Genomic DNA, 21,816 nt, shown 5'->3' on the forward strand with positions numbered 1-21,816 from the left:
CACCCGGTGGGAGTATACAAGAATCCAAGGGCAGTGCCACAAACCGGGTCCGTCCGTTCCCTGTCAACCCCCGTCCTCCTCCCTGCCACAGCCTCCTCATGCCCACAGACTCCGCAAACGGGCAGCTCCACTCTCCCGAGCCCGCGCACACACCGCCTGCCCGCTCGCACACCCTTCACCCCCTTGTGCGCCATCTTCAGCTCAGTCACCTCCTCCTCCACGAAGCCCTCCAGGCTCCTCCACTCCCCAGAGTCAGGCCATCTGCTGCTGCACCCAGCACATTTTCTAGGTGTCGCACATGACACCATGCTTTGTTACCGTGTGGTCTACACAAGTCTTCCAGTGGATCCAGGAAAAGGGTCTGATCCCCGTGTCGCCAGTGCTCGGATGAAGCCTGGCGCAGAGCGTGTGCCTCTCAATTTGTGTTGAGTCAAAGCAAGGAAAGGTAGCGAGAGAGACGAAGCGTGTGCAGATATACAGGGAATAAGACGGAAAGTTCAGGGGCAGGACAGACAAAGGGTTCTGCCAATTCTGAGCGGCATGACAGCCTGCCAGGCTCGGGGGGGGGTGGGTATTGGGAAAGATTAGGGAGCACTAGCCTGAGAAAGTAGTATTTGGGCATTTAGGGAGGGCACCATGCTCAGAGAGCACAGCCCAGAGGCAGAGGGCCTGTGGGCAGAGGGGCAGCTCTGCCTCGAATCACCCTCCCTCCCCTCCTGGTCTCTCTCACGTGGGTCTGTCCCTGTCACCGCGGAGACTGCGCTCCCCGGCCCAGCACTGGAGTCCTCTTGGCCAGGGCCAGCCTCTGCCTTGCGGTTGCCCTGTGTCCCTGGTCTTCCCAAGCTCTCTGCTTCTTTCCCATCTTCATGCCTTTGCATGGGCTGTTCCCCCTGCTTGCTGGGCCCTTCCCTGGCTCCTCCATCTGGGAGACACTCTCTGGCTCTGGGAAGCCAGTCTCTCCTCCCTCGGGTGTACACGCAGCCTGGGAGCCAGCAGCCCCTGGCCGCCGGGCCCAGCAGGGAATAGCCATTTCCCTGGCTCAGCCACCAGACCTCCCCAAGAACCAGCCAAGTCCCCAGATGCCCTAAGAGGGGCTACTCCTTGAGGCGCTCACACCAGGGCCTCGCTCCAGGCAGGAAACCAGGGCAATTCTGAAAATTTGTCCCTTAAGTGCCTCTAGCCATCAGCCTCAAGGTCGGCTCGAGGTCGGCTGAGGGTCTGGACCTCGGGGCAATGCCCTGGGGGCAGATGGAATCCCAGGAGATGGGGAGTGGGGTCATTCCAAAGTCTTGGGGGTCTCGGCTCTGGGGGTTCCTGGTCAGGTCCTCAGCCCCAGCCCCAGGCCCAGGCCTCGTTGCTGAGGCTCACCAGGAGCTGCCCTCGCTGGCCCATCTCCTGGCTGTTCTGACCCCTGATCCACATGCCTGAGGCCTCCCCCCCCCTTTGTCTGCTAATGCTGGGCCCTGCACCTCTTCTACTCCCCACACTCAGGCCCTGCTAGGCCTCACGGGGCCCAGTCCTACCCTGGGTCTCACCTGGGGGCTCTTCGTGGCCCCCATACTCAGTCTGAATCACCACAACAAGCCTGTAGGGCAGGTCTTATCATTCCTCTCTTACAGAGGAGTGGACTGAGGCCCAGGGAGGGAAGGCCTTGCCCCAGGCCAGGCAGCCAGTAACGAGGCAGGCCTGGAGCCCAGAAAGGCACTTCAGGTTTCCGACCTCTGGGCGCCAAGATTCCTGGCCACGCTCCCCCGTCTGCCCAAATCCGTCCTGCGGATGAAAAAGCCTGAGATGAAAAAGAGACGAAGGTGCAGCTGAAGCTAAAATAATCTCCTTCCCCTTCACCTGCTGGGAGGGAGGACACAGTGGGCCCCACGGCCAAGTCACTGGCAGCAAGGGGCCCCTGACAGGGCCTGGGACCCTGTGCGGGGCTGGTCTGAGGGAAGCGGGCACCCCTGCCCTTGGGGCCACAGAGGCAGAGACTCTACAGGGCAAGTCTACGAGTGCTCCAGTGCTCATCCACACGGACCCCACTGAACCGTGCCATACCCTGCACAGCCTCTGCTCTCACTGTCGCCCTGGGAGGCAGGCCCCAGGGCCCCATCTTGCAGATGAAGAAGCCGAGCTGGTGGGACTGCCCAAGGGCTAAAACAGGCTCTCCTCTCTACGCCGTGCTCCCTCCCCTGCAGCATAGGGCAGCACAGTTGACAAGTGGCGGCCCTGGGGGACCTAGGATGGAGCCTTGCAAGACTTGCCTGCCTTCTGGGATTCCTGGGATGTCTGTCTCCCCAGCTGAACAGACCGTCTCTGGGCAGGGCTCTCTGGGCCCTCTGTCACCCTAGCCCTCTAGCAGAGGGAGTGCTGTGTGGCTCTGGGACAGCCAGTCAACCTCTCTGAACCTCAGCATCCTCCTTACCAGCTCTCCCCAGCAGGGCTGTTCCTGCCTTAGGTTCGCCCCAGTTTTCCCCTAAACTCTGCCACACCACGGCCTCCTGGTGGCCCCTGGGATTTGGAGAGAGCTGCTCCAGAGGTCTCAGTGCTACATCGGGGGCCTCTGGAGGCCCACGGACTTTCACCCACCATGCTGTTTCCTGGCCCCAAGCTTTCCCAGTTCTCTCCACTGCACACAGTCCCGCCTCCACCTGGAGAACTCGTACTCATTCCCTAAGGCCCAGCTCAGATGGCCCTTCTGGGAGCCTCCCCAAGGAGAAGAAGCATCCCCTGAGTCTGTCTGCCCCAGAGCTGGGTCCCCATCCTTCTGGAAGAGAGCCCCGTGGCCAAACTCCAGGGGACACGCCAGGCGGTCAGAGGAAGCCGGCTCTGGATTCAGACACACTTGGGACCAAATTCAGCCTTTCCCATATGCCAGCTGGTGACCTGGGCCTCATCATCTGTGACAGGGAGATGCAGGCCTCCCTGCGTTGCTGGCTTGTGTGTGTGTGTGTGTGTGTGCGTGTGTTCTGCTGAGAAGGGGGATGTGCGCTGAGTGAAACATACGGACTGTGCAGACAGACACAGGACAAACCAGGCCTCCTTCCCTCCTCCCCAGCTACTCTCCTGGGGGGCAGCACGGGCACCGGTGTCAGCTTGACCCCCCCCAGGAAGCAGTCCATGCCCTGGAGAAGCACATACGTGGACCCCTGCCTTTCTTATTTTGAAAGCCTTCTATGGGCCGAGCAGCATACATTTGTGGGTCCATCTGCCTTCATGGTGCCGGGGAATCTGGTCCCTGGCCCTGCGAGGCACGTCATAGCCCTCCTCACTGCATTCCAGGAAAGGCCTACGACATACACCGAGACCCGAGCATCATCCCCACGGCCCTTCCCTAATACCTGTGGTTTCTCCCATGCAATGCCCTGGAGAACTTTCTAGAATGCAAATCTGCTCTGCTGCTTGAGCCCCTCTGGGGTGGCCTCACTCCTGAAGGATAATGTCCAGACCTCCTGGTCTGGTGCCCAAAGCCCGCCTGCCCCATGCTGGGCACGGGGAGCATGGTCCTGGTTTGGCCCTTCCTGGGGCTGGGGCTCCCTCTGGTCCATCGCTGGGTCCCCAGGTCCTGTTCCAGGATGTCCGCTGGGTGGACAGAAAACACACAGAGCTGTAGGTACCCTGCTTTTCTAGAAGCGTCTGCTGCAGAAGGGAGCCTGGGGTGTTCCCTTGGCTTGGACCCCCACAGGAAGAATCTCTTTTTGCCAACTGTCTCTGAAAGTATTCCAACGGCAAGACCTTGCTGTCTCTTCTTGAGAGTGACCTTGGGCCTCCTGTCTCCTGGGAGGGATTCTGCCCTCTTTCAACTCCCAGATTATTCCTGGCGGGGGTGGGGGGGGGTGTCCCCAAGCCCTCTTTCTGGTGTGTGACAAAGCCTACAAGAGGCAAAAACCCAATTTTCCTCCCTAGGGCCCTGACTCTATCTGGCATCCCAGAGCTCTCAGTTCCCAGGAGTTTTCCAAAAAAAGTCAATGAAGTTTGTAGTTTCTGATAAATAAAGGCAGAGGGTGCAGCCTAAGCAGGAGGCAGAAGGGAGGTCGTCCCTAATCCCCAGGAACCAAGATTGGAACCACGGGTGGTTGGATCTGATGCTGAGCAGATTCCTGGGGCAAACACAGAAACCCCACATGTGCATATTTATGGAGAAAGGGAGCTGGCCCGGCCTTGCGGTTGGAGCTGACCCACAGCGTGGCCCCGGGGTCTGGGCAGGTGGCTCTGGGCTCATCTCTGATGACACCTAGGCAAGAGAGCTGTGCTCGGGCCCCCGATTTCTCTGTCTGGGGGAAGAGCTGACCCCTGGAGAGGCTACGGGGTGACCAGGGGTCACTTGGAGTCACTAATGAGGGGACTCAGTGGGGCAGAGGAAGGAAGCAGCCTGGCTTTGGAGCCAGATGGACCTGCCTGGCTTGGGGGGAGTGAGTGGGTCCCTCTTGTCCTGGGGACGGCTGGGCCTGGGCTGTGAACCCCCAAGGACAGGCCCTGCTCCTTGTTATACCACATACTACCTTGCCCAAACTGGAGTCCCAGGGAACACTATCCTGCAGGGAACGGATTCGCCAGTCAAGTAAGTGTGAGAAACACCGGGTTCCACGCTGTGAAATAGGTTTCTTTCTGGCAACTTGTCTTGTCTGAACCCTGGTTCTGCTTGTGGCTCCTCAGGAGGGCAGCGTTCCCAGCCTCACTGGGAGGCCATGTGGACCATCTATGAACTAGGCGTTTCCATGGGCTGGAGGGGAACATGAGCCTGGCTCTGGGTCCTCTGGAAGGAGCAGAAACACTCCAGGGAAGGGCCAGGGGTTGGTCTGACGGGAGCCAAGGACAAACACGGGGTGGAGGGCATGGTCGGCCTGGACTGAAGCGGGGCAGGGTCCAGGCTGAGTGTCCTCGCCAGCCACAAGCCAGTTTTGGACAGAGCAGGGCCATCTGGGAAGCCAAACAGTCTGGAATAGGAGAGCTCCAGCCTGGGTGGGGGCATGTCCTTGGTGGCAGGGGTCTTGTCTCGTCAAGGCAGCCTTCCCCTGCCCCAGACCAGGGGCATCTCCCACAAAAGGAGCAGGGAAGGAAGGCACGCAGGGCAGCCCATGGGTGAAGGCAGAGTTTTGGCCTTGCCAGGGTTCAAATCCTCTCTCTGAGCCTCTGCTTCCTCAGGACGGGCGCCCCGGAGGGTCAGATGCCAACAGCACTGTGCCCACAGGCACTTGGTTCCGTTCCCACAAGCTCCCTCCTCCTGCCTGATCAAAGCCATGGAATTCACCAGAGGTTTTCAACACCTTCTGCCTTCCACGAAACCCCACAGCTGTTTACAAGCCTCGGTTCTGCTTTAAATCACTCTTTCCGGCCTGTGCAGATCAGCAGAGCCCCGGGACGGTTTCCGGATGAGCTGCGCATGAGGTGCGGGCCAGGCGGGCAGAGAGCCTCTGTGTGCTGGCTCCTTGCCTTGCTCAGCGACCTGAGCCACCTAGGGCCTCAGTTTTCTTATCTGCAAAATGGGGGACATGTCCTTCTCCTCTCCAAGGACACGTCCAACAGGAATCCCAGGTCTGTCTCCTCTCCCTCCTCTTCTCCCAGACCAACCAGACCCTGTAGGTGGGCTGACACGGGCGTGGGGTCTGCATTAGCCCTGGTGGGGGTGGGTGGGCAGTGCTGGGGGCTGACCTTGTGTGGTCTGCGGAATGGCAGGCGGTGGGACTCCGGCTGCACCTTCGTGGGTCTGCTCCCTCCCTCCCTCCCACCACTGAATATTCCCTAAGCAGGGATCCACAGAGCCATCTTTTGGGGAAAATTAACAGGAGCGCAAAGGAGGGGAGGTTTCTTCATGAAATAAGTTTGGGAAGTGGAGTCTGCTGGCTCCATTGCTGGAGGCTCCATGTGCATCAGCTTGGGGCGGGGGGAGGGACCCTGAAGCAAAGGGGCTGGGCCAACTGTTTACCCCACATGGGGGGTTGGCTCTGTTCTCCCCTGATTAGATGGGGCGCAGGCTTCCCAATCTGCGAGAGTATCTGCTGCACTGAACTAAATCCATAAGTGGGCTGTGTTTAGATGCAGACAGGAGTCGATGCTCAGACAGGCTGGAGCAGGGTGACTGTCTCGCTTGCCGGTTGTAATTCATGCTGACGGCTCCCGTCGGGGAATGGAGCCTCCAAATTGCACCAGGACTGGACCCCTGGATGTGAGGGGCTTACCAGGATTATCAGTCCAGGGACCAGTAATTATGGCCCAGATGTTGACAATTCATCAAATTACAAGGCTGTTGGGCCCCAGGGTCCCAGGCTGGGACGTGCACATTCCTGTGTGAAGGCTCCCTCATTAGAGTGGGTGGGCAGCCCCCGCGGGGCAGGTCAGCCCCATGTGGTTCTGATTTCTCAGACCAGGCTTCACACACATGGACCACAGCAAGACTGTCCGGGTCTAGCGATTTCCCAGACTCGAATTCCGCCCTGGGGTAAAGAGACGACCCTCGCTTCTTAGGTCCAGCCCCTCGTGATGCACCCCCCCCCCCGTTCCTCCCGGGAACCCCGTCCTGGGATCTGGGGCCCTCTGTAGAGCCACCAGTTAATCGTTCCCCAACTCAGCCAGCCGTGAAGACTTTAGCTGGGTGGGGTTCAAGGAACCTGCCGAGGTTACGGGCCTTCTCCTGCTGCCACCCGCCTACTATTTGTAGGGCGAAGGGCTGGCCTGGAGCCAGGTTTGGTTTGGTTCGTACAGTTAAAAAACCCAAACCCAAACCCAACGAACTGAATTAGTTGCAGTCTTTTAAAATTGTGATGTTGCGTATAAACATCCGGAATTTGTACTTTTCTAGAAACGCTGGAAGATGGTGCCCGCCCCCCACCCCCCACCCCCCACCCCCCGGTCTGCATGCCTGGCAAAGGGGCTGAGGCAAGAGCTCCTTTAGCGTGGCTCCGCCCCAGGGCCCTCAGGCTCCGCCCCACCCTACTGCCCCACGCATGGCCCACCCAGTCCAGGTGACCTGCCAGCTCTGTAGATGCATCTCAGTTTGTAACCCTCGACTTAGAAAATCTCCTGGGTCCCTTTCAGCTCTACGGTTCTGTGAGGCCAGGAAGCCACCTGGCTTCTATTTTGGTAGGAGGGCATGCTCAGTATATCCTGTGTGCGCTGGAAGCAATTACGCGTATGTCCGTATTATACATCATGGCTGGAAGAGGTGGTGCTACGCCTTTGAACGGATCCCCAAATACCTGTTTAAATTACACATTTGCCTGCTACATGATTAGCTTGTCAGGTATCGGGAAAGCTCGTTCCTGGGTGGGGTGAAGGGAGTCATGAGCCTGACTCCCATTGGGTGTGGGACCATGGAGGATGGGTCCGGGAGGTGCGCCGTGTGTGCCTGAGCGGCCCGGCCTCTGGGCTGGTTTCTCCAGCTCGGGCACGTGGGGCTTGTCTGGTGGAAGGCACTGGAAGTAGCAGACTGACTGGGGCACCCATTCTGGTGGCAGAGAGGCCAGGGTGGGGAGCTAGCAGGATGGAGCAGCTGACCAGGCGGGGATGGTCTGAGTGTGGCATGATCCACAGATGGAGATAGTCTAAGAGAGGCTGAAGGTGCAAAACCGAGAGACCAGAGGACGGAGGGATAGGGGACAGACTCTGAGGCTGCAGGTGCTCCGTGGGGACCCGTGGGGTCCCGGCCATGCCCAGGTCTCTCCGGTCGCCACCCCCTGGGCTGGGGGGCCGGCCCTCCTTGGTTTCCAGACAATGCAATTATTACCCACTGGTAGTGAATTGGATCCCTTAAGGATCCAAAGATTTTGTGTGAAATCTTGATTTCCAGCTTCTCTCGAACTGTTGGAAGCTCAGAGAATGATCAAGGTGCGTGGGCTGCACTGTGGCGCCCCCTTGAGGTGGGACGTGTGCCCCCCAGTTCAGCCTGGACACCCCGCCCCCATTCCCTGCACTTTCTCACACCCAGCCAGCCTCACCTACTCCTCACCTGGCTGGCCCATATAGGGAATGCATCAAGGGGTGTGTGAGCCTGCATTTCCAGCTCTGAACCATCTATCCAAACTGTGGACCCCTCTCCAGCCCCCCACCTGTCTCCGCCTAGGACTTGGCCTCTCTCCCACACCAGCCTCCACCAGCCTCCCTGTCTCCAGCCCCCACATGCCCAGCCTTCCTTGGGGAGGCCAGGCGTGGTCAGGTCTGCCTGGGACACAAGCCTGAATCTTGTGCCTAAATCCTGCCTCAACATCCCCCTCTGGCTTCAGCAAGCACCTGGCAAGTACCCACACACCAGGTTCCCCAAGCTAGGCTTGTGCCATCCTGTTGCACTGAGTTTGGGTCTGAGTAGCCCCCCAAAGAGGCCCTTTTGGTGGAATAACTCACTTGTGGGAAGATGACCCACTGGGGCCAGCCTCTCCTTAGATGTCCTTCCTGGTAAGTGGGTGTGCAGCCCTTGCACACCTCCAGTGATGGGGAACTCACTGCTTCCTGGGCAGCCTGATGGGTTTGCAAATTTTTTGTGTCCGTCCAGTCCTCCCCAGGTTGGACGCCGTTGCAAATTCCCTCCACCTTGCGGCCTCTGGGGAGGCAGCCAACCGGCTTAGAGATGCTGGGTACATCAGGGCCACTGGCCCCTTCCCCTCCCACCCCTCCCCCCTTTCCCTAGTCAGCCTGGCCTGCATCCTCTGTCTGGATATTCCTCTGCAACTCCCTGTGTCAGCACCTACTTGCCTTTTGCCCTCAGCTCACACCTCCCTCCCCCAGGGCAGCACCCCTGACCCGCACCAGGCTAGGCCGCGGTTGCAGGTGGTCTTAGCCCTGACCTTGGTGCAGAGTGAGGTTGAACTTTGTTTGATTCTCTCTCCCACTCAGCCACAACCTCTAAGGGGGTGTTTTTCTCGCTCTTCTATCCCAAGTGCCAAACAAAGTCCTTCATACTTAGTGAGAACGCAATATACAGTTGTTGAAAGAACCCACTGCCAAGTGGATGCCTCTGTGAATGAATGTCCAGTTTCCCACTGGCTCTGGTGTCTAACCCCTGGGGTCACCAGAGGGCGCTCTTGACCCGCTGAAGGCTGCCCTGGGCGCCTGAGGACTCCTGCCCCCTGGTCACCACCAGGGTGCTGGGCATGGGGGACATTGGCCCGAAAAGGGCTCCTTCAGCCTCAAGGGCTCCTCTCGCTGAGGGCAGTGGCCATCATGATGGCGGGAACTGTCACTCACCGAACCCAGCTTGTGTGCCCAGCATTAGGGCTCTTGTGGGGTCATTTACGGATTACCGCAGGGGCCGAAGACGTTAGGGATGTGCCTGAGGCCGTGCCTACCCCATGCTGGTGTGAGACCCTGGGGAGGAAATCCCAGCGAGGTGGCCCTTTCCCGCGGGCCCAGCTGTGTCTCCCTGAGGTTCCAACCTGGGGGCCATTATCGGGGGCTCGGTAAGTCTCCTTTCATCCCATCCCCGCTCCACCCAGAATCTGGGGGGCTGGGGAGCGGCGCCGCAGGGGGCCAGATGAAAATTTGGTTGTCGAAATCTAAAAACAGATGAATTTGGAATATTACAGATGAATCATTTAACTAATTACATTTTTACAATCAAAGCTGTTTTTGAACTTCGGGAGTGCAAGAAAGCATATGGATGTGTGGCTCTCTGTGGTCCTTTTTGGCTCACTTGATTAATTCCAAACGTCCAACTGAGTTTTGCAGTTCAAAATTGGTCCCAGGCTGAGACTCTGTCTCATCTACCACAGTTCAGCTCAGAGCGAGGCTAGACTTTCCCTGGGACCTGGGTGCTGGTTTCCCTGGTCTGGGGGTGCACCTGTTGCTGATTCTGGAGACGCAGTGCAGGTCCTGCCCCTTCACCCTTCCCCATGCATTTCTCCTGATAGATCCAGGTGGTGCTCGGGGGTGGGGCTCTGCCCAGCCTGCCCAAGGAGCTCTGGTTCCAGTCCCTCACTTGTCACTTGGCCTGCAATTCCTGCCAGCTCTCATTTCTGACATCTGTCCCCTTTCACTCCCTCTTCCCCGGGGCTGTCTTGACCCTGGCTTCATCTGCGAATTACTGTCCCCACCTCCTACCTGGACCGCCTTCCTCCAGTTTCTGCCCCGCTGCCAGGGAGGCCTGTCTCTTGTGTTCACACCCGTCCACGTCACTCGGGGTTTCTGTGGCCTCCAAACTCTGCTGCTGGGTGGGTGGGCGCCCCGCACTCAGCTTCAGCTCCTTCCTTTCCCTGCTGACCCCAGAGTCACTGTCCCCGGGGGACAAGGGACCACATTGTACGCCCTGTGGGGTCAACGACGCCTACGTGTGTGCCTCATGGAGTGTCTTCCCAGCTTGCCCTCCTGCCAAACTCCTGCTCCTCCCTCAAGACACACCTCAGACGTCCCCTGGTCCCAGGCAGAGTCAGCCACTTCTTCCTCCACGGGGCCCAAAGCCCTGTCCCTATGTATTACAGCCCTACCCGTGGCGCCGGAAAGTTCTCTGTATGGGAGGCTCTCATGGCCTGGGTTTTTGGGGGTTTTCAGGAGGGAAGCCAGGCCCCTTGTCCTTGCCCACTGTAAGCTTCAGCTTTTCAAGACATCAAATGGGCACAAATCAGCACATATAGTGTTGGGACGTGCTTTGAAACTCTGAAGTGCCGCATAGATCTGATTCCTGACGTTGTCACTGGGCCAAGCCTCACACTTGGCCAACGTGGACACAGAGGCTCACAAGGCCTAAGTGATTGTCGGGGCCCTGCTCCGTTCAGCTGCTCAGTGACAGGGACAGGATGCTGGCCACGGAGACAGAATTGCACATTTCATCACAAGGGGGATGCCTTTCTTCCTAATTCCAAATAGTGGAACAAACACATGAACGAGGCATAGCAAAGAAGGTGGAAGGGAGAAACGGACTTCTTTCTTTAAGTTAGGCTTGGCTTTCCGTTTTGGTTTTTCCGGAGAGCAGGAAAGGGTCTCGACAAGCCGGTGATGGGCGTGGCATTTGGGGTGAGCTCCAGCCCGGGATAAAAGCAAGGGGTGAGGACGAGAGAAGAAAGTGGCTCCAAATAGCAGTGTCCCTGGGTGCTAAGAGGAGAAAGACCCCCCTGAGCCCCCAACCTGCTGCTCCAGCCCACTTGCTGATAGGGTGGCTGGTGTTCTGGAGGAGTCCCCAGCCTGTGTGCGAATCTGGACTTTGTCATGCGGGTGGGCCTTGTGTCTCAGCCAAGTGCTGTTAGCCTGGGCACTCAGCCTCCTCATCTGTCAAGTAGGGAGGAGACAATGGACCTCCCAGGGTGAGAGCCAGCACTCAATAAGTGCACTTGCTTCCCGGGCACGTTGGAAGGACTTGGGAGGAGGGGGGAGGGGAGGAGACAGTCCTGTCTTCCCTCAGGAGTGGGGGATCTCTGAGCTCCTGGCAAGGCAGCTTGTGGTTTCTATGAACACAAAGCCAAGTTTCCTTGGCCTCCAGCCTCGGTCAGCCTGTTAGCCTACAGCCTACAAGCTTCCGCACCACGCAGCTCTGGAGATCTCTCCGGCTTCACCCCCCTGCCCCCGCCCCGTACCCCTCTCTTGTACTCTGGATGCATGAAGGTCGACCCCACCCCATGACCTCATGCACTTGCTTTTTTCCCTTCCACAAGATCTCTGCATTGTTTTCACCATTAAAAGCTCAGCTCAAACGTCATCCTCCCCAAGAGCCTTCCGATGACTTAATCCCAGTTATGCCCACCCATGCACCCAGCTGGTACTCTTGATACATCCCTGCTTTATTCTCTTCCTAGCACATTTCACTTTTTGTTGGTTTGTTGGTTTCCTTGTTCATTGTTTCTCTCCCCTTGTCTTTCTTTTTTAAAGGTTATTTATTTATTTATTTATTTATTTATTTATCTATCTGAGAGAGAGAGAGCACAGAGGGAGAAGCAGACTCCCCTCTGAGCAGAGAGCCCAACATGGGGCTCGATCCCAGGACCCCGGGATCATGACCTGAGCTGAAGGCAGATGCTTAACTGACTGAGCCACCCAGGCGCCTCTCCCCTGTCTCTCTTGTTCAGTGCTGGTCCAAAGACCCAGGAAAGCATCCAGCATAGAGTCACTGACCAACTGCTCGGTGAGCACAGTTCCCCACCCTGGCTTCACTGGATTTCATCATCTCTATGCACCTGTAGCCTCACAACCTTATGCTCTCCTCATATGTTCAGGTACATAGAAACCTTAAGTCCTGTAAGATATGCCACAAACATTCTTGGAAAAATGTTTAAATTGCACTCTGAAGGTATAAAACAAACCAGAAAGTCACTCAAGCTCAATGTTAAGAGTCAAAAGAATCAAAACACCAAAAGAGGAAGAGTTTCGATGTTGTAATCAGCGGATGATGAGAGTCTAGAGTTTTCCGTGCAAAAGTCAAGGTGTAGGCAAGATCTAACCTTTTCGTCTTAGACAGAAGCCATGGTTTGGAGCAAAGAAAGGGTTTGTATAAGAAATCTCCAGGGAGTCACAGTGACCCCTAACAGTTCCTTCCTCTCTATCCCATGGCAAATTGGTTGTGTTGGTCCGACTCCCTCACAGCTCCCCAAAGACTATGAGTGATTCATCTTTGTGCTAGCGCAGTACCCAGCACAGGGCATGACACCGTCCAGATCTGTTGAACAGAGCCAAGCCTCCTATGTACGAGATGGCAAAAATCCCTTTATCAACATAAATGTTGATTACTGCCCCCCAAATGCAAGATGAGCACAGTGCCTAGGGCTCCTCTGTGGGTTCCACCTCTGACTCACAATATTTGGAGCTCAGAATTCCCCCTAGGCTGCTGATTCCATGATGTCCCGGGACCAACGGGGATCTGGAAGCTCTTTAAAAAAATGGTGATTTCCTCTTTCAACTATACCTGCAATTCTAAGCTCTACCACCAGGTGGCAGTTAGGTTTACACAAACTATTAAAACTAGTTTAATCTCCAAGACTGTACTTCTCATTAAAATATACCCTAAATTAAAACAAGCCACATACATGCACACATTTTTTTTAACTTATCATATTGGCATAGATTTAAAAGTATGATAATACCCACAGTTGGTCAGGGTTTGGGGAAATATGCAACATTCCTACGCTGTTGGTGGGAATGTAAATTAGAATAGCCTCCAGGAGGGCAATTTGCCACACATCAAAAGCCTCCAACATGTGCAAACCCTTTGGTCCAGCAATTCAACTTCTAGACATCGATTCTAAGGAGATAATCATGGAAATACACCTACATTTATTCCCAGGATGTTGACCATACGGGTTAAGAAATTGTCAATATAAACACCATAACTTGAACATGGGTTAAATTATACAGATGAAAAAATACTATGTAGCTACTACCTTCTAGAAGAATTCTGAAGGATGTGGAAACATCTCATGCTACGTTAAATGAAAAGAAAAAAAAAAGGCTCCAAAAAAGTATGTCCAGTAATCCCATTTTTAGAATAATAAACATAAAAACAAACTCACACATAAGAAGTCCGAAAAGAACAACCACGGGGATATTGGGAAGACTTATCTGTGGGTGGTAGGATTACGGATAATCGCTTTTTCCTTTTTTGTGCTTTTCTCTATTTTGGGACGGTTTCCTTTTTTTTTTTTTTTTAAAGATTTTATTTATTTATTTGACCGAGAGAGACACAGTGAGAGAGGGAACACAAGCAGGGGGAGCAGGAGAGGGACGGTTTTCTAATAAACATGCTTCTGTTGTCATTGGCAGGGAGCTATTCGTGAACACTTGTAGGAACGGGGCACGCTGGCCTCTTTGCAAGGAGGCTGTGCCCTTGTCAGTCCACAACCTGCCCCACTGTTGTGCTTGGCTCCTGCGCCCCAGTCCACATATGGACCTGGTTTCAGCTGATCTCGCTCAGGGGCGGGGCCAGCATGGATTAATCCAGAACACACAGCCGGGGCAGTCTCCTTTTAGGAAGTGACATTTTTTTAACACAAAGAAAAAAAAATCCTCCCTGAGGCTGGTCCTGAAGTTTCCTAAGCTGCAGAAAAACACCTTTTCCTAAAACTGACCGTTCTCAAAGCCATTTTCCTTTCCCAACACTGCCAGTGTATGCTGGTGGGTGAGAGTGATTTCCTGGGCGCCTGGGTGGCTCAGTCGTTAAGCGTCTGCCTTCAGCTCAGGTCATGATCTCAGGGTCCTGGGATCGAGCCCCGCATCGGGCTCCCTGCTCCGCGGGAGTCTGCTTCTCCCTCTCCCTCTGCCCCTCCCCCCACTCTCTTTCTCTCTCTCAAATAAAAGAAAAAGTCATTTCCTCAACCTGTCTTTCCTCCTCTTGCGGCTTTCCTTGGTGAGGAAAGACAGCGACATGATCAAGGAGCTGCCACATTCATGCTGCGTTTGGACCTTGCATATGTTACCCTGTTTTAATCTTCCAACTCTGTGCTCCGAGAGGCCGCGTACCTTGCCCGAGGCCACAGAGTGGAGCCAGGATCCTGAGTTGGGTCTGAACGACTCCAAGCCCATGGATACTCAGTACACGAGGTGTCTCTTAGCCTGCCCGGGCTCTCCAGCGGCGTCAGTCACCCTAACCTCTGAGATGAGCATGGTGGAGCCGTCTGTACCCGCCCCCCAGGCTGGGAGCCAGGCCCTCCGCTGGCCAAGAGATCTGAATTTCAGCTCAAAACACATGGGCCCCGCGAAGCCACGGAAGATCGTCCCACCTGCCTCCTGCCCGCATGGGCCTGCTTCCCCGCCTTGCAGGAGCACAGCGGGGTGTCACTCCCAGACCCTGGGCCCCCTGCAGGGGACCGCGTGAACAGGAGGACTGCTGCAACAAGGGTGCTGGGCGGCACATGGCGGGGCCTGGCTGGCTCCTGGTGCTCAAGGCTTGGACACCTGGGACTCAGCCCAGCCGGGGAGGATGCCCATATCTGTGTGGAGAGGGCGGCATGGGTTCAAGCCGGGGCTAGGTGACCTCAGGAAGAGGGGCGCCCCGGCCCCGTGCGCTCGCGGGTGTGTGACCCGAGATTTTGACAAGGTCCCCTCACCCCTCACCGGGCCCAGCCACTTCCTTCCCAGAAAGCTCCCAACATCACACCAGAGGGACACAACTGCCCTTGCATCCATCCCCCTGCCTCCCCTCCCCCAACTCACGGAGCCCCATCTCTGGCCCAGGTGGACACCAAGCCCCCCACATGCTAAACCCTAGGCTTCATTCCCCGACAGTCCTGGAGCAGCCCCAGTCGTGTGTCCGCGGTGACCTTTGGTGTTGGGATGCTCCAGGCAGGACCTCACTTCTCCTGAACCCCACTGCTGTCCTCACAGGGAGGGAGCTCACAGCCAGTGGGCAGGGATTCAAGCCCTGACTTCCTAACTCCACACCCGGACCTGGGGGCTGGTCTGGAACCCCCGTCCTTTACCCAGGTAAAACGATTCCCACCATCAGCCAACATCCTCTCTCATGCTCACAGCCCCGGAGAAAGGAGTCAATGTCACTCTGTGCTCAGAGAAGCCAATATGGGGGATGAGGGAAGAAACACATTCACCCCAGCTACCACCCACTCTCCCTGGGGCACCCAGCTGGGAGGCACAGCGCTGACCTGCAAGTTCAGATCTTTCTGGTGCTCGGTGCTGGACTGCCATTCACAGCCTCCTTGCAAGGCAGCTCCAGCAGGACTGGGGGACACCCCCCCCCTTTGCCCTCCATCACCAGCTTGTCCTGACTCTGGACAGAGCTGGTCATTATCGAGGGCTCTGAATCAACCAACATTTTCCTCCCTGCATCTTCTTGGCCTGAGAGCACAGAACAACTTCTGTCCCCCATCCACACCCCGGGTCCCGCCATGCTCTCCTTCCATGAGGTCACCCACCCTGCTCTGATACATCAGGATTTCTGGATGTTGGGGCCGTGGTCCTTAACCTCTCTGAGCAGGACTGGACATCAGCACAGCTCCATGTAATTTTGCTTTTCATGCAGTGCTCACCCAGCCCGGGAGGGGGATGTCTATATAAGCCAACTCTGAGGTTTAATTCAAAAGATCTGAGAAGTGATGACACCACAGAGACCACACTGGAACCAGCCAGTCTCCGGATCCCGAGTGCTGACAGATCACGGTGGGCTGGGACAGGCAGCCCCCTGCCCACTGGGGAGAGGCTGACAGCCGAGCCAGCCCCCGGGGGCGCTCCACAGCCAAGGGCCGGACCCTTGGCTCAGGGCGGACGGGCTGGGCAGCAAGAGTGTCTGGAGGATTCGAGATGCCAAGGAGGCTCTTCCTTGAGCCTCTTTGCTTTGCCTGCAGGACAGCTGGAGCGGCAGACAGATTCGCAGAGCTACTGCTAACCCCCCTCTACAGACAGACCTCAGCCACTGAGAGCAGAAGGGGGGCGGGTGGGCAGGAGTGTAGACAGAGTTAAATAAAGGCTCAGAGGAAGAAGATCAGCTGGAGAGAAAAGGGCACAAAGAGCAAAAAAATAAATGGCAAATTACCGGGTAGCCATCTCGTCCTGATTGCCCCTGTGGTAATTAATATGTCATTAATAATCAGACTTTGAGCAGAAAACCATATGGCAACACTTACAACTCAATCAGGGCCCCCCGGCCCCCCCATGTTCTGAGGGGTTTGCAGCAAAGGCTGATGGTTTGGTAATGACTCCTGGTGGTGGTGGTGGGGGGGACACTCAGGGCTCCGCCGGGTCTGGGAGACAGAGCACCCATTTCCTGCCTCTTGGAGCGAAGCTGGAGGGGCCACCAGGGAGCACACCCACGCGGTTCAGGGAGGCGGGGGGGACATGACGAGGACCACAGGGGGGTGGGTGATTCTGAAGGGTGGTGTCACCGCCACTATAGAAAAGGCTCCCTGAGTCGGGTCTAGAGAGCAGAAATGGCTCTTCCTGCCTGTTGCCACTGGGAGTGGGTAGATGGAGGAAGACAGCCTTGGAAGCCGGAGATATGGGGGCGGGGGGGCGGGGCATTTCTCTCTACTGGATGCTTCTCTGCTCCCCACCAGCTCAGAGCACTGACTGCCAGGCCAGTGTCCCACACATTGGCATCCATCTCAGGCTGCAGCTTGAGAATTCTGCAGAGTTTAACAGCCAAGTCAAAAAGAAAAAAAAGAGAATCACTCCACTGCCCTCCGCGTTACGCACTTCAAGCAAGTTCACACAGGCTAGCCTCCGCGTGACAGCCAGGAATGACTCAACAGCCAGAAACTGCTTGTGGCCAATAAATCTACAAATTCTCTTGGGCTCGCTCCCTGTCTCAGGGCAGTGCCGCCTCATGCACGGAGGAGCCCGGCTTCCGAAGGGTGCTGATTGGGAAAGTCAAAAATAAAACTGTTCACCGGAAAGGAATTCCTTTAGAAGGTTCACTTTGGCCCAAGCGGACTGTCAGTGTGCTCCCTGAATTGATTCGTCAGGATTCATCGGGCTCTGAAAAACTGCCAGGATGAATCAAAGACCAACTTGTCACATGTCTTTGGAGAAGGACCCGGGAGTTCCGGGGTGCTGACCATCCCCTGCGTTCCGTGCTGTCCCCTGGTGGCCAGTCCCTCCCGTGCACCCTCGTCCCACTGGCCAGTGAGTGGGGTGTTCCGGGTGCTCCCGCGAGGGCTCAGCTGCCCGAGCCAGGGAGGCAAACGCATTTTGGCAAATCGGGGAAAGGGACCCCTTGAGTCTTGTGGCACCGCTGCCTGACTCCAGGGCCCTTTGTGCCTAAGCACGCGAGACAGAAACATTTAAACAGATTAACTGCCACAGAGCATTTAGAAAATGAGGACACGGTGCTTGCGTCTCTGTGCACCAAGTTGAGCTGAGACCTGGCGAGGAGCAGCCGGGCCCGAGAGTGCCAACTCTCTTGGAAGGAAAAGGGTCACAGAGTGCTTCACAGGGCAAGTCAAGCCCATAGAATTCTGTGCTGGCATTCATCTACAAATTAAAAAAATAACATATGGCCCCTGTCCAGGACTGATTTTTTTTTTTTTAAAGGACACAACACACCTCTCTAACTAAAAATTATTTTCATGGAATAGTTACAGAAGAGGACAAAATCTCTTATCTTTCAGGAGCAGAAAGCATCATCCAGGACACTTACGGGAGGACCTGCAAAACACAAGCAGAGAACCTACAGTCAGCATCACAGGGAGAGAGGGTCCCCTTGCCCAGGCCAGCCTCTCTCTCGCACAGCTACAGGCCGCCCCTCCTTTCAAGCCTTTGATGTTCTCATGGGCCCCAAAGCCAAGTGGCAGGGCAGAGGGGGTGCTTTTGCCCTTGCAGGGCAGGGGCCGGCGTGTGGGTGGAAATGACAATCCCACGTGTACTGGTTCCCTGGTTCCGGCGTTCATTTCACAGGGCTATGGTTGATCCCTGCCTGGGGCCCATCCGGGTCCGGTTTTGGCAAGCCAGGTAGGAATCAGACCCGTTCCTGCTTGAAGAACAAATTTTGGTGCTCACCTGGGGTCAGTTCATTTCTACTGAAGGGGAAAGACTTGGGGGAGAAAACATTTGGGGCAAAGGGCAGAGCACTCCTAAGGGTGCAATTCTGGGTGGAGCTGAGCAGACACGCAGGGGGTGCCTATGGCTCAGCCTGGGGTTAGGGGCACCGAGTCTGGGTGTGCGTGGGGAAGCTGAAGGGGCTGAGTCCAGAAGCACAGGGGGCTGCTCTGGGAAAGGCTTGTGCAGCACGCTGACACCTGTCCCCCCCGGCAGATGAGGGCTTGCCGAGAACATTCTCGAAACCCGCAGGTGTCTTCTTCGCCTTCTGGGGTGCAAACCACACTGCATTTGACCTTCTCAGCCATCTTTGCGGGAGATGTGATAACAATACAGATGCTCAGGGAGAAAGCAGGGACTTGTCCAAGGCCACATAGTTGGCTAAGGGTTGGAACTCATCCCGGAAAGAGCTTTCCCAACTCTTGAACCCCATACACTTTCCGCTAAAGGCATGCCACTGCCAATCCAGTAAACTCTCTCCTCCGCCGCAGACCCTGGGCCTCAGTCTGGGTAGTGGGGCCGGCACGGGGAGGAGAGGACACTCGGCCGGCAGTTGGCCCACACATATTTATGGATCGCCACCTATGAGCCGCCCCCCCACCCCCGGGGGGGGCAAGTAAGGGGACCCACTGGTGAGTACAAGAGGCAGGATCTCTGACTCGCAGACTTTTTTCTGGGAAGGATAGATGCTTAGGAAAACAGTGACTCAGGGAGAAGCGCAGCAAGCTCCCAGCCAGGTGGGGTCCTGAAGGTGAGACATGGTTATCTCAGGGAGGAGAGGGGAGGGAGCCGTGGAGCAGGGATGGCACAGCTCCCAATGCGCCAGGATCACTGGGCTTCTGAGGGGCTGGGATCCACAGAGATGGGGCAGGGAGGGCGTGGGGAGAAGGCCAGCCAGAGCTCGGGGCCCTGTGTCCACACCATGGCCTGGGATTTGAAAGGCAGGGGGAGGCAGGGGGCACAGGCACAGAAGGGTCCTGCTTGGAGGAGGGGTGGGAGGTGGTGAGAATGGGTGCAGGGCAGCTGTCCCCGCGTAGGTGACGGTGGCCGGGACTCCGCATGCTCATAGTGGAGAGAAGTGAGTCAGAAGACACTTGTCAGTGAGGACCCGCAGGACTTGCTCATCGAATTAATGGCGTGTGGGGGGGATGTGCATGGGGCATAGAAAAAGGAGAGACAAGACAGAGATCTTTGGCTTGAAAAACTGATGTACGGTGGTGCTAATGCCCGAGAATGGTAATGTGGGGGGCTGTGGGTCCCCTGAGTCTAGACTAGGGTGGGGCAAGGCGTTGGCCCCGTGGACAGACTTTTTCACCTTCAGCTGGGGACCTCGCACCTTGTTTTCCCAGGAAAAGAAAAGCCACTGGACGGGTGCCACACGCACGTCATCTTTCTGACGCCACACGCACACACCAGCCTGCATCTGCGTCTGTGCCCAGCCTCCTGTCTGTGTCCCTCCGGGGAAGTCGGAGGAGCCGCCCCGCCCCGCCTTCCAGGGGCCCTGCACCCACCGCTGCCTCCCTGCCTATTGCATCGAGCCCACTTTCTCCAGCAGATGCTTCCCAGCAGCTCTGGAACGGCTCCAGTTTCTCCGCTGAAAGCCCATCCTTTGCTCACACGCCCTCCTCAGCTCCGGCCCTGGCTGTCCTCTCCCTCACTGCTGGGGAGAGGGGTCTCCTGTCACTGCCTCTAAATTTCACACCTTCCATGCACCTCGTGACCCTCTGATATGGGTTCCATCCTTATCACCAGCAGAACGGCTCTCACCCAGTCCCCAACCACCTGCCTCCACATTGGTCAGCCCGCCAAGGATTTCTCCTCTTCATCCCACGCTGCTGAGCACACCCGCCTTCTGGAAGCGCTCTCTCCCTTCGGCTTCCAAAAGGTCACGTTCCTCCCACTTCCCTGGCTGTTCAGCTGGCTCCATCCCTCCCAGCCTTATGCAGAGGCTCCTCGGAGCTCATGGCAAAGGCTTTTTTCTCTTCAGTTCTCCTCTGGGCTCATCTGTCCCTGCTCTCTCCCGTCTTCCCCAGGGATCTCATCACGCTCTTGACTACCCTAGGCAGAAGTGTCCCAAGTGGGTGCCTCCTGCCTCAGTTGTGTCTCAGAAGCCCAGACTCCCTCCCTTGAGCTGTCTGCTTGCCATCTCCCCTTGAACAGTCCCCAAGACTCCTCAAGCCAAGGTGTACAGACATGCTAATGGTCTTCTGCCCACAAACATGCTCCTCTCCTGGTTCCTAGTCTCCGTGGGTGAGATTCCCTCCTGCCCAGTTGGTGACCCGGACAATGACGAGTCCCCCTCGACATGCTCTCCCTCCCCAATGTATTGGCACATCCAATCCACAGACATCCATGGAGGGCCTGCTGTTCTGGATGCTGTTCTGGGCACGTGGGATACAGCAGTGACAATGACAAAGATACCCGTCCTAAGGAGCTCACCTTCTAGGGAGGGAGGCAGCCAAGATGCCGTAAGCATGACGAACAAGTACATCACCTACGAGATGACACGTACAGCATAGAGAGAGGCGGCGGGGCAGGGGCAGGGGTGCAAGGGGCTGGACTCTGGATAGATTCTGAAGGTAGAGCCAAGCAGATTTTTCTCCAGAGCGTGAGACAGAGGAGTAAAGAAAGATGCCACGATTCTAGGTGGAAAAACTGCAGGGATGGAGCTGCCCTCAGCAGAGGTGGGGAGACTGGGGGTCAGGCGGGTTTGGCTGGAAGGATCAGGAGCTCAGCCTTACATACACATGGCACTCGGGGGTGTCCCAACAGTTCGAGGTTGGGAAGAAGAGAAGGAATTCCTAGAAGCGGAGTGGAGAAAGTGCATTGAGGAGGAGGAGGCTGTTGCCCGTGCCCCTCACTGCGGACAGCTGAGTAAGATGAAGACCAAGACCAGCCCACTGGGGGCGCCTGGGTGGCTCAGGTCAGCGTCTGTCTTCAGCTCAGGTCGTGATCTCAGGGTCCTGGGATCGAGCCCCATGAGTGCGGAGCCTGCTTCTCCCTCTGCCACTCACCCTGCTTGTGTGCACCTCCCCCTCAAATAAATAAAATCTTAAAAAAAAAAAAGACCAGCCCACTGGCTCTAGCCACACAGGGGTAAGGGCAGGGGGAGTGATGGGTGTGCAAATCTGGTTGGAGATGGTTTCCAGGAGAAGGGCAAGGAGGAATATGGGCAGCGAGCACTTTCAAGCAGTTTTGCTGCAAAGGGGAGCAAAGACACAGAGCAGGTGCTTTGGCGACATGGGGTCCAGAGAGGGCTACTTCTTCAAGAGGAGAGACACAACCATATGTGTGTATAACGGGAGTCATCCGCAGGGAGGGGAGGATCCAACATGTTGGAGAATGGGGGATTCCTGGAGGGATGACCCTAAGGATGGCACATAGAGGTGGCCCTGCTGGGGAGATGACCCTGAGGATGGCACATAGGGCAGG

The 21,816-nt window shown here is 56.5% G+C and overlaps 1 protein-coding gene across 1 annotated transcript in view; it reads right to left on the minus strand.

The window, feature by feature from the left end:
• COL23A1 (collagen type XXIII alpha 1 chain) overlaps positions 1–21,816 on the minus strand; it is a 308,128-nt gene that overhangs the window by 30,374 nt on the left and 255,938 nt on the right. Inside the window, exons 4-5 of the mRNA XM_025862720.2 lie at positions 17,987–17,994; positions 16,385–16,411 (exon numbers count right to left, since the gene is read on the minus strand). Of these exons, the coding sequence (XP_025718505.1) occupies positions 16,385–16,411; positions 17,987–17,994 (35 nt within the window). The remainder of the gene's footprint in view (positions 1–16,384; positions 16,412–17,986; positions 17,995–21,816) is intronic.

The sequence above is a fragment of the Callorhinus ursinus genome, unplaced genomic scaffold (genome assembly GCF_003265705.2).
Source record: "Callorhinus ursinus isolate GAN/ISIS: 27379988/994484 unplaced genomic scaffold, GSC_fseal_2.0 scaffold81, whole genome shotgun sequence".
NCBI lineage: Eukaryota > Metazoa > Chordata > Mammalia > Carnivora > Otariidae > Callorhinus > Callorhinus ursinus.